Genomic DNA, 12,866 nt, shown 5'->3' with positions numbered 1-12,866 from the left:
CATAGGAGGGAAGTTCCACACGGGTCAGACTCAAGAAGCTATGACAGATCAAAAGAACAAGAACCCCGTGGTTTGGGTGGAAGAACGGAGCGAGACCCGATTGTGCTCGAAGGACGGCAGAGTCAGGGAGGAACGCGCGAGCATGCGACGTCTCCGGGCAACGGAACGACTAATCAACAGGTTCTTTTCTCATCTCCTTTTGTAAATTATTATAATAGTTATATTATATTGCATTCTAGTAGTAATACAGGTAATAACGTATGGTTAGGCAAATCTTGATCAGACCATTGCCGATCCTCATATTCAAGCCTCATCTCAGGCCAATGCGCCCCCATCCGCTCAGACTCATGCTAATCAATCCAACCTTCTTGCCACGACAAGCGATCTCATGACTATCGGAACACTACCATCAATGACTCCACCACAGCCAAATGTTCAAACCATTCCAGGCATTGGAGCTATTGATGTCAACAGCCTTAGGAAGCTTATGGCACATTTCGACGGAGGCTAGACATCTCTCTCAAGCCAAGCCCTATCACCATTCTCTGCTGAAGTGATAGAAGCTCCGCTGCCAGCCAATTACAGAAACACCACATCTGATTTGAAGTTTCATGGCAATTCAGATGTTGTAGAGTTTCTTGGAAGGTTCAATGTTGAAATGGGTGTCTACCAGATACCGGATCTTGTTAGGTGTAGACTCCATGCGGCCACGTTCAGAGATAGCGCCTACCAATGGTTCCAGAAGTTGGAACCAACATCCATCACTTCTTGGATAAGCATGCGGACTATGTTCTTGACTCAGTTCCAGGCAACCGTCAAGTATGCTCCACCAGTCACCACTTTGGCAAACATCAAACAGAAGGAAGGAGAGACTCTCCATGCCTACTTCAAGCATTTTAATGTGGAATCATCTAATGTTCGGGGTGCGACAGATGAGACATTGAAAAGTTTCTTGGTGGCAGGGCTTCGAGTAGGAACCGACTTTTGGAAGCATCTGCAAGGCAATGATCCCAAGTCCTTGGCAGATCTTTATGCAAGGGCTGAGGCATACAAGAATGTCGAACAATCACTGGCTGAGAGTCGGAAGAATGAAAGAAGTCCCGTTAAGGCCCGGCAAAAGAGGAGAGACCGGTCCCCGAGTCCAGAGCAAAGAGGGAGGCGACGGAGTCCCAATCGGGTCAACACCACTTACAGAAGAAACTACACGCCTCCTAGAGATCATGAAGAAAGAGGAGATCGCTGGACATCGCTCGCTGCGCCAATTGACCACATCTTCGAAGTTAATCGTGACAAGAGACTCTTCCGCAGGCCAGCACCACTAAATTCTTGGCAAGCCAAGAATAAGGACAAGTACTGTGAGTACCACGAATCAACCGGGCATGATATCCATGAATGCAGACAACTGAAAGAAGAGATCGAATCGCTAATCAAAGAAGGTCACCTTAATGAGTGGATAGTTCGTGAAGCCCGATCCCGACGGTACATTCGAGCCAAGGACAAAAGAGGACTTGGCTACACTGGCGATCAAGAAAGGGGGAAGCAAGAAGATATCCAATTCGTTAAGGAAGGGAACATTCATATCATTTTTGGAGGACCACATTTGGCCGGTGAGGGGACCAAGGCTATGGAGAGATATGCAAAGGAAGCTAAAGGTAGGCCCCTTACCAATGTACATAATTTGTCATCTAGACCTCCTAAGATCTTTAGAGGAGAAGCTATTGACATTACCTTTTCAGAGGAAGATGCCAGATGGGTTCACCACCCGCACAATGACGCCCTAGTGATCGCCCTTCGCATTGGTCCGATGAATGTTCACCGAGTGCTTGTTGATAACGGTAGCTCAGTCAACATTATCTACTACAGCACCTACCAGAAGCTAGGCCTCCCTGACAAGGACATGAAGGTTGAGGATGTGTACATATATGGGTTTGGAGGAGAAGCGGTGAAAGTGAAAGGCCCAGTGACCCTAGGAGAAGGAACATGTTCGGCCACTCAGGTCATGGATTTCATGATTGTAGATCATGACTCATCACATAATGCCATCATTGGGCGGCCGTTACTGAAGGAGATGAGGGTGGTCACATCAATATACCACTTATCTATGAAATTCCCAACACCTGGAGGAATCGGAATTGTAGGAGGATGCCAATACGACTCTAGAGAGTGTTACTTGCAATCTCTCAAAGGTTTCAAGAAGAGTCGATCACTGAAAGAACCCACGGGTGCAAACGCTAGTGAGGTGGTCAATATGACTTACTTCGTCCAGTTCCCTGATGAAGAAGATAGTGTTAAGCAAGCGAAAGGGAAGGGAAAGATGGAGATAGATTCGGATGCAGAACTTAAACCTTGCTCTATATGGGAGAAAGGAGAGACGTCTGGAACCAAAGATGAGTCTGATACCCAAGGTTGCCCTTAGAGTCAACCAAGACCGGCCCGGCAGAAGATACAATCGAAATTCAGGTGGGGGAAGCCAAAGAAGCCAAAGTATTAAGGATCGGCTCCAAGCTAAAAGGAGAGTTGAAGGCGAACCTTATCCATTTTTTAAGAAGCAACTTGGATGTTTTTGCTTGGTGCCATGCTGACATGATGGGGATAGACCCGGAGGTAATGAGTCATCATCTAAACATTGATCCTACCAAGAAAGGGATGAGACAGAAGAGAAGGCCTGTTAGTGGAGAAAGGGCCCAAGCATTAAAAGAAGAGGTTGACCGGTTGTTGGGTGCTAAGCTGATCAAGGAGTCATTCTACCCTACATGGTTGGCTAACCCGGTCCTTGTCAAGAAGCCTAATGGGAAGTGGAGAACCTGTATTGATTTCACTTATCTAAACAAAGCATGCCCAAAGGATAGTTTCCCACTCCCAAGGATAGATCAGTTGGTGGATGTCACAGCAGGGCACGCTCTACTAAGTTTCATGGATGCCTATTCAGGATACAATCAGATACCCATGCATGAGCCAGATCAGGAACATACTTCATTTATAACTGACAGAGGGTTATACTGCTATATAGGGATGCCGTTTGGACTAATCAATGCTGGTGCAACTTACCAACGCCTTGTGAACATGATGTTTAAAGAACAGATCGGCAAGACTATGGAGGTTTATGTGGATGATATGCTGGTCAAGTCCAAGGAGGCGCAAGATCATATTCAACATTTAGCTGAAATGTTTGACATACTCAGGAAATATCGAATGAAGCTAAACCCTCAGAAGTGTGTGTTTGGAGTGGAGTCCGGTAAATTCTTGGGATTCATGGTAAACCATCGGGGGATCGAGGCCAACCCTGCAAAGATCAAGGCGCTACTTGATATGAAGGCTCCTCAGAATGTTAGGCAGGTTCAGAGCTTGACAGGAAGGATAGCGGCATTAAATAGATTTGTGTCCAAGTCCTCAGATAGATGCAAGGAGTTCTTTAAGGCTATCAAGGATGCAGGGAAAACGTTCATATGGACAGATGAATGTGAGGAGGCCTTCCAAAAGATAAAGGAACAGTTGGGGAAGCCACCTCTCTTGGCCAAGCCAGTAGAAGGAGAAACATTGATCTTATATATGGCTGTTTCGAGGTACTCCATCAGTGATGTCCTTGTAAAGGAGGAAAAGGATGTCCAATCTCCGGTATACTATGTTAGCAAGAGGTTACAGGATGCTGAGACAAGGTACACCAGCATGGAAAAGTTGGTATATTCTTTAATCTTAGCAGCAAGGAAACTTCGTCCATACTTTCAGGCACACAAGATAGAGGTAAGAACCTCATATCCTCTACGTCAGATTATGCATAAGCCTGAAGCCACGGGAAGACTAATGAAGTGGGCTGTTGAGCTAGCACAGTTTGACTTGGATTATAAGCCTAGAGCTACTATCAAAGGTCAAGCCCTGGCTGATTTCTTGTTGGAATTTGAAGATGATGCTCAGGAGTGGGCAATAGTACCGTATAGTCCAGTTGTTGAACCCATTGATGGTCTTTTGGTGGAGGATGATGCATGGTGGAATTTGCATGTCGATGGGGCTGTCAACTCAGATGGAGCTGGAGTGGGGATAATTTTAGTCAGTCCCGGGGGGTGTCGACTATTGAGCGCCATCCACTTGGGGTTCCCCGCTACCAACAATGATGCAGAATATGAGGCTTTGATCAATGGCTTATCCCTAGCTATAAAAATGAAGGCTAGGAACCTTATTGTATACAGTGACTCTATGTTGGTGGTTCACCAGGTGAATGGGGGGTTCTTGGCTCGAGGTTGGAGGACGAACTTATATATGACCCACACACAAGAATTGATGAAGCAGTTCAAGGAGGTGCATTTGGAAAAGGTTCCTCGTGAGAAAAATGAGGGTGCTGATGCATTGGCCAAAGCGAGTTCAAGAAGGGACACCAAGCTCTTAGGGACTATCCAGTTCTGTGTCCAAGAGAAGCCAAGTGTGTCAGAGGTATAGAAGGTAACCCGGTTCAGAGAAGATCTGATGGAAGTCGAGGATGAAGTTGTGGACACCTGGATGACCCCAATACTTAAGTTCATCCAGAATGGCCATCTCCCAGAAGGTGTAAAGAAAGCCCGGAGTCTTAGATACAGAGCTGCGAGATTTGTGATATATGATGGTATCTTATACAAAAGAGGGTTCAACCAACCATTGCTGAAGTGTATCGCAGGAGACGATTGCAACTACATCTTAAGGGAAGTGCATGAAGGAATATGTGGCAATCACTCGGGGGGTAGTTCACTTGCTTTAAAGATCCTTAGGCAAGGATACTACTGGCCGACTATGAGGGATGAAGCAAGCAAGTTTGTGCAAGCATGTGACAAGTGCCAGCGATTTGCCACATATTCATCTCGTCCTGCAGCAAGTCTGACTCCGTTACTCAGCCCATGGCCATTCGCTTTGTGGGGGATAGATCTCATTGGAGAGCTTCCAAAGGCGAAAGGAGGAGTCAGGTATGCAGTAGTGGCTGTTGATTATTTTACAAAATGGGCCGAGGCCGCACCCCTAGCAATCATTACTGCTAAGAAGATAACAAGCTTTGTATTCAATTCAATTGTATGTAGATTTGGTATCCCGTTCAAACTAATATCTGATAATGGGAAACAATTTGACAGCAGAGAATTGAAGAAGCTATGTGATGACTTGACTATAAGGAGAAGCTTTGCAGCTGTATACCATCCACAAAGCAATGGACAGACTGAAGCGATCAACAAAATCATCAAACACACGCTAAAGGCTAAGTTGGAGGAGAAGAAATGTGATTGGCCGGAGGAGCTTCCAATGGTACTATGGTCATACAACACTACGCCAAGGACAACCACTAGGGAGTCGCCATCCATGTTGACATATGGCTGTGAGGCTATGGTTCTAGTAGAGGTTGGAGCAGGTTCCTTCAGGAGAGACCACTTCCAGGAGGAGGCCAATGAGGTCAACCAGAGGCTGCATCTAGATATGTTGGAAGAAGTCAGAAGGGAGTCGCAAGTCAGATTGGCAGCATATCAGCAAAGGACAGCCCGATTCTATAACAGTCGAGTCAAGCCTAGACCATTCAAAGTGGGAGACTTGGTGTTACGCAAGATGATGCCAGGGATGAAAGTGCCAGGCCATGGAGTGTTTGGCGCAAATTGGGAAGGTCCCTACCGCATTCGGGCTGAGATTTTTGGAGGAGCATATTACTTGGAGGACATGCAGGGGGAGCCCATTTCCAAAGCTTGGAATGCTGAACATTTAAAGAAGTATTACCAATAGGCTTTGCATGTATATGCCAAAAAAAGGGCTGAGTAAACTTTGTAAATCACCTGTTAAAGACAACTTTGAACAATTTTAGATAATTCTGCTCCTTATAAAGAGGAGGCGCGCCATATCTTGAGGCGCGCCTAGTAACTCATAACTTCATCATCTATACAATCAAGGAAAGTAGCTTTCCGGGAAGAAACGAATCTTTCAGGCATAAGAGAAAAATGCATATAACATTACAGAGGAGCTAATATCCTACAGCATTATCCTTACCAGAATACTGCAGAGGCAACATGTCTTGGATATGGCACGCCCTATCATCAGGCGTGTCACCATTTTATACTCAAGTGTCCAGCATGATGTAGTAGTATCATTCTCAAATAAAAGCTCATACCTGAAAGTTCCAAACAATATAGGGAATCGACGCTCTTTAAAGGAAAAAATTTGCCTTAATATAAAGGCGCGCCCCGTAGGGGATAAAGAAAAGAGGGAAACATTCAACAGCAAAGGACCCGCGCCCTACCAAATAAACTCAGAGCAATTAAACTTGATCCTGTGATGAATCCAGGTCCTTTCCAGGTTGGGAAGAAGAAATGACAGGGATCTCTTGAGGGATGTCATTGGAGGTTAACTGAGGAATAAGGGCAGCAGCATCATCATGAGGCGAACTGTCAATCTCTTGGCGCGCCTCCTCTTGATCGATTCTTTCAGGAGATGGTCGCTTCAGGAATTCATTGGCAGATGCTGCCGCGACTTCTAGCTCAATCTCCATCCTTTTCTCTTTACGATAAACGATCCGAGAATGAAAAACACATATTCAAATGCAAAACATCACAGGTGAAGATCAAACACAATTACATACACATATATATACAGAAAGGTATGCAAAGAGTAACGAAGAAAGTGAAAGGACACATGCTCAGAAAGTACGATTTACTCGGTGAAATAGTGAGAAAAAGGTATGTATGTGTACCTTACAACAAGACGAATCGTGGGCTGGTCTTAGAATTGCGAATGGAGCAGCGATGCGACTTGGAGAGCTCGAGGAAAAAGGACGGCGGCGAAAGGGTTTTTCAGAGTAAAAGTGAGAGAAATGAAAAAGTAAAGAAAAGGGGAGAAACCGTATTTATACTCGGATAAAGAAAATGAAGAATTAAAATAAAGGGAAAATAAAGAAATAGTGGAATACAGCTGTACACAAGTCAGATGTTCAACGGTCAAAAACAAAGGGCGCGCCTAAAGTTGTCACGCCCATATCAGTAAAATGAAGAAGAGTCAAATGGGAAGAAGAAAGATGTTTATGGAAGATAAAAAGATCTCGCCAACATTTTCAATATTGCCAAGATCTGGGGGGTAGTTGTTATATGCAAAATTATTTGAAGTCATTGTATGGGCCAGGCCCACAAAAGAAGACATATTTGGGCCATAACAAGTGAGGCTGAGACAACTTCGAGGAAGTCCTGTAAGAAGACAGGGCACGCCCAATCATTAGGCGCGCCCACTTGCTAAAGACAGTTCATTTGAATCATAGTTTAGAAGGGCAGCATGGGAAGCCTTTTGTTTGAGGAGACGCCCTTGGGCATAGGCAAATCATGTTGTTAGAATAATGAAGGCTCTACCTTGTAGTCTGAGGGGTTGTCCTCCTTGGGAGGTAGAGGATAAAGGAGAAGCCGCGTCCTGAAAGGTCTCTGTAGTCTGGCGGGTTGTCCCTGTCGGGGAGTAGGGTAGTGCCCATGTATTTGGGGTAAGCTCTAGGGCTAGGCCTCATCGTATTGGGCTCCTTTTGGGAGGGAGATTCTAGAAGGGGAGGCCCAGCCCACATGGGTCTCTTAGGAGAAAAAACTACATCCCGGCTTGATCCCCTATAAATAGGGGTACGTAGGCAGATTGTAGGCATCGATCATTCTAGAGAGCTATTCCAGTTAGCGATCTCGAACACTTTGCTTACAATTGCAGCCGCCTCCATAACAAACAACCAACCACTTCCTATATTCTCGCCAACAAGAGTCTTGATCCACGCAGCGAACCTCATCTTTGTTGACCTACCAGTTTTCTCCGTTAACAGTTGTGATAAAGGCTAAAATAATTTTGATAACTTCAGAATTCAAAAACAGATTACTGATATCACACAAATTATTTTAAACTTTTTAATTATCTTTAATGAAATTAATTGATCCTAATTATATCTACTAATTTCATAATAGTTAATATAAAAATAGCTTCAAACCACTTTATGCGCACCAGTCGAGAACTTCACTTGATACCCCACCATTCAAATTATCAGAAAAAAACACCAAAGAAAGAGAAGAATAGAGGATGATCCAATCATTTGAATTCATTACTTCCACCTCCGAACTCACATTATGTTTTTTTAATAATACAAATCTTGCGGATAATATTTAAAAAACCTTAGTTTTCTTTTTCTTTCTTCCCTCTAGCCGCCTCCCTCTTTTCATCCCCAACGGGCCTTCCATCGGTTTTCCGGTGGAAAACCCCAAATCTTTTCGTTTGATTGCTAGTTATTTGATTGTTCTTACTTTTTCATTGATTTTCTTAATAAATCTCCTTTTTCGGGGAAAGTTTTCGTAGATCTATATCACCGAAACTTTCAATTTTCGTTCTTCTTCGCTTCTAGAAGGTTTTTTGGATTTGTGAGTGGATCAATTATCTCCTACACGTCGTGGTGCAGATCTAATTGCTTTAGTTTGCAGTTAGGATTTTCTCTAGTTTGTTTTGATTATAGTTTTATTTCTCTCCCTAGTGAGAGTGTGTGATTTTTCTCTCCTTTTGTGAGAGTTGGTTTGGATTCATTGATAAAAGCCTTCAGGGGAATTAAATTTGTGGTTGATAACTCAAACGAAATTTTTAGAAAAGATGATGAACACAGAGTAAGGATCTATACATGTACCATCATCATATTTTTCTCATCTTAGGTATGAAGACATGCATGTTAATTTTTTCTATGTTTGTTCGACTCGATCATTCTTGTAGATGTCGTATGACTATTATTTACTGAATTATCTCTTTTTCTTCAAAATAAAATACAAATCTTGCGCCAACTTTTATATATCTTAATTTATGAAAAGAAAAATTATATTCTTCCATCCGTCCTTTTTTGGCATCTATTTTTTATTTTCAAATGTGAAAAATGATCAATTCAATATTTTTGACTAAAAGTTAAAAATAATTTTTATTATTTTAAAAAACTAAAAATAAAATAATTTAATAAATATTCATTCGACGGCTTAGAAAATATAGCTTACATAAGTGGGCTCTGACATTCGTATGTCAAGAACTTATGCTACAGTAGATTTTAAATATTCGCTGTATCAATATACTTATATAAAGGAGAAGAATGGGGCGTGTAGGTGACGCCCTTCACATCGCTCCGTTCTATTTTTCTAATTTTCTGAAATTTTCGGATGAAAAATATCTAATATTAGAACTACCTTTTTTAGTTTCGGGTATATTAGAAGTAAATTTCAGAATCTGATTTTGTTTCAAACTATTTATGGAATATATTAGCTTGAAAGTTTTAATCTGATTTTGTTTCAAATTATTTAATTATTGGAAAGAGTAGCATATAAGTCTCTCTGCACCTATAAATACCTATATATATTGTAGGGTTTTGGATCATCTAAACACCACATCCTCTCTCTCTCACCGATTATATCAATAAATTAACTATTTGTGATGTATTTTTGGTTATTCTTTTATAATATTTGTTTTGTTCATCGGACATGTTTGTTGTTGTTAATTTTTATATGATTTATTTTGTATACAAGAAAATATGGTGAAGAAAGGAGGCTCCGTTTTATTTTTTAATTTTGTGGAATTTTTGGATGAAAAATATCAAAAATTAGAACTGCCTTTTTTAGTTTCGATTATATTTGAAGCAAGTTTCAAAATCTAATTTTGTTTTAGATTATTTAATTATGAGAAAGAGTAGCACGCATAAATACCCCCTATAGATTGTAGGATTTTGGATCATCTAAACACAACCTCCTTTCTCTCAATACTACAACCTCACGGATTTAAGTTACATGTTTTTGTGCACAATCAGTCCAAAAAAATTGGAGGAAGGTGACAATGTAAGAACATGATTACTTCAAAAAAAAAACACAAATAAAATTAAGATTCATCGTGCTCTAAATTGCTAATTACGTGTATAAATTTATTTTCATTTTTTCACCATGAATTATAGTCCAATTTTTCAATTTTATATATTAGTATTGGTATTACATCAAGATTTTTATAATATAAAATTTATTTTATATTACAAATATTAAATTTGAAATATTAATATACTTTTTATAGACAAGCACAAAATTATTTTATTCTACAAATATTAATATTGAATCATTAATATATTTTTTATAAGCCGCCGCAATAGGGGTGGCAATTTCGGGGTGTCAGCAATCGGGTCGATTTCGGGTCAAGCTAAAATCACTTAAAATTGAATAAAACTGAAATTTGAAATTATTACAAATGAAAAATTTCGGGTCATTTCGGGTCCATTTCGGATCAATCGGATGATTTTCAGGTCACTTCGGGTTTTTGTCTCAGTAAATCGGATTTCGGGTTGGGTTGGATTCTGTGTCGGGTTCGATATCAATGACTGAATTGTCCAGCGTTGGCCCGAGGGAAGTATCAGAAACAGCTGTTGCGGCAGAGACGGCTCACCTAAGTAAATGTAATCATCCCCACACGTGTATATACCTAACTAACTACTGTAACTGTCCTCACTAACTGCCGACATTATCGCCCCTTTTCCGACTACCCATTCCTCTACTGTACTTTCAACGCGCAAACACAGCTGCTTTTTCGCACATATTACATTTATCAAAAATATTTATATCCACAACTCGAACAGAAATCAAATTGTGCAATTTTTTTAGGAAAACAATTAATTATAACAGTTTTTTTATGGTGTGCCTATAATAAGCACAAAATTTGATTTTTTTTTTCATGTTTTGATTGGCTTACACTCTTTTAATAATGGTGGCTCTCCTACATTCACACCAAGCAAAACACACAAAATTTATGAGTTTTTGTGCTTAGCAGATGTCCATAAACACACACTATATAAGCCATAATTATACTGCCTCCTTCCCATTTTAATTGTCCACTTAGCCAAAATCACACATATTAAGAAATCATTAATATAACTCATTTTGCCTATTATCATTGCACGGATTACACAAAAAAAATACTCAAAACTCATAAGTTACTGAATACAATGTTAGACTTGTTCACATATACTCTAGCTTCACAGCCAACTTATGGGAAATTTATGGGGATTGTGCACATGGGGAGTAATAGTCAATTCTTGAAACTACAAGATTTGCTTTGAACGAAGAACTGGACTAATATTATGGGAATTTTTTTTTTTGCTAAGTGGACAATTAAAATGGGAAGGAGGGAGTAATTGTTTGCATAAATACGAATCATTACAGACAAATCTATAAAATTACTAAGATTGTGGAATCAGACTAGTCATAATTGATAGTCACAACTTGTGAAGCCCATGTTCAACTATAATTCTTTATACTTCCAGCAATTAGTTATATTTACATCGGTTTTTCTAGTGTGTGCCCATGGGCACACACTAAGCACTAAAATTTATAAGTTTGGTGGTTTTTGATTTGCTCATGCTTCTTTATAATGGTGGACCCCCTGCAAATTCACCAAACACGTCAATCAAAATCCACCAAAACTATAAAATTTAGTGCTTACTATGTACCCATGGGCACACACTAGACAAATCATATTTCGGTTTTTCTAGTGTGTGCCCATGGGCACACACTAAGCACTAAAATTTATAAGTTTGGTGGTTTTTGATTTGCTCATGCTTCTTTATAATGGTGGATCCCCTGCAAATTCACCAAACACGTCAATCAAAATCCACCAAAACTATAAAATTTAGTGCTTACTATGTGTCCATGGGCACACACTAGACAAATCATATTTACATCATTTAAATGAAATTTGCATTAAAGTTAATGATGATTTGTTGTATTTTCATATTAATGCCGCCTTATCTTTTGATCCACCGTCGAATGCGTCCATCAAATATCTTTTCATGTGAGTGTTACAACGTGTAAAGGCTGAGCCCTGATTCTCGACATATCTCTTGCTTTTTTTAATTATATTATCCCTTCGCCTTTTCTTCTTTCGTGACACATTCAGCGGAAAAATAATTTGTCATTTACTTATTTCGTAGACAAACAAGAAGTTCGAATTTCAAAAGAAAATTTTTAAGCTAGTCGAATTAGATTTTAGATTTACATAGACGGGTGCACACCTGACACCACTCATTCATTTCATAGTTCTTGGACCGAGAAAGCACACTATTGAATCTTTGACCCAGTTGCAGGATAATTTAAAATTATAAAATCACATCAATGACCCCATTACTTTGTAACATAATTATCGGATTATGTTATGGAAAATTGATATTAAAACAAAGTTGGGCGGGGAGTGAAAGCAAATTAGGCAAATTAGGCAAATTTAGACCACTTTTTCCTTAATTTAAATATATGTAAATTGTAATGCAATTGTTTGATTATATATTTTTGGATAGTATATAAGAAAATTCTGAGGTGAAGATCGGAGGCACGTACGCAGAAGACATTATTAAGCATGTAGATAACAGAACTAAATATATCTCATTACGTAGAAGCCGCCTCCCTCCTCTCATATGGGGTTTGTCCATTTTCAAATAAATCAAGGAGTTTCTACTGGTTTTCTCCGGTGGAAAGCCTCAACCCCTTCATTTATCCTTTATTCTCGTCAATTTCGTTTTAATAAAACTCAAATTTTTGGGTGTTTGTGTGCCTCTCTTCTTGGAATGTATGTTTTGTCTCTTTTTTTGGAGTGTTTTGTTATGTTTTTGTCTAGCTGTGATTGGCTTTATTTGGTGTTGGATCTGTTGATAACGAGTTTATTAATATTGTTGGTGATCTCCAAAAACTGTATCGATTCTGGGACAGTGGTGATTATTGCAAGAGCTCACCTTTCACAATCAAAGATTGTTCATCCTTCACGGATTTACACTTTCGCCATGTCTATAGCTGGTATCCGGCATGTAGATAGCTGGGGTGCCTTCGGCATATCTATAGCTGGTATCCGGCATGTAGATAGCTGTGGATGGT

General features: G+C 40.2%; 1 protein-coding gene across 1 annotated transcript; it reads left to right on the top strand.

Moving 5' to 3' along the window:
- The first annotated feature begins 658 nt into the window (after positions 1–658).
- On the top strand, positions 659–2,416 carry LOC108221466 (uncharacterized). Its single transcript, XM_017395344.2, has one exon. It carries the CDS (start codon positions 659–661, stop codon positions 2,414–2,416), a length of 1,758 nt encoding a protein of 585 aa, XP_017250833.2.
- Positions 2,417–12,866: the final 10,450 nt, after the last annotated feature.

Source organism: Daucus carota, chromosome 5, assembly GCF_001625215.2.
Source record: "Daucus carota subsp. sativus chromosome 5, DH1 v3.0, whole genome shotgun sequence".
In the NCBI taxonomy this organism is placed as follows: Eukaryota; Viridiplantae; Streptophyta; class Magnoliopsida; order Apiales; family Apiaceae; genus Daucus; species Daucus carota.
This window is presented reverse-complemented; position numbering and strand designations above follow the sequence as displayed.

Excerpts from the sequence above, each read along its gene's own strand:
- LOC108221466 (XM_017395344.2), top strand. The coding sequence starts at position 659 with ATGGGTGTCTACCAGATACCGGATCTTGTTAGGTGTAGACTCCATGCG.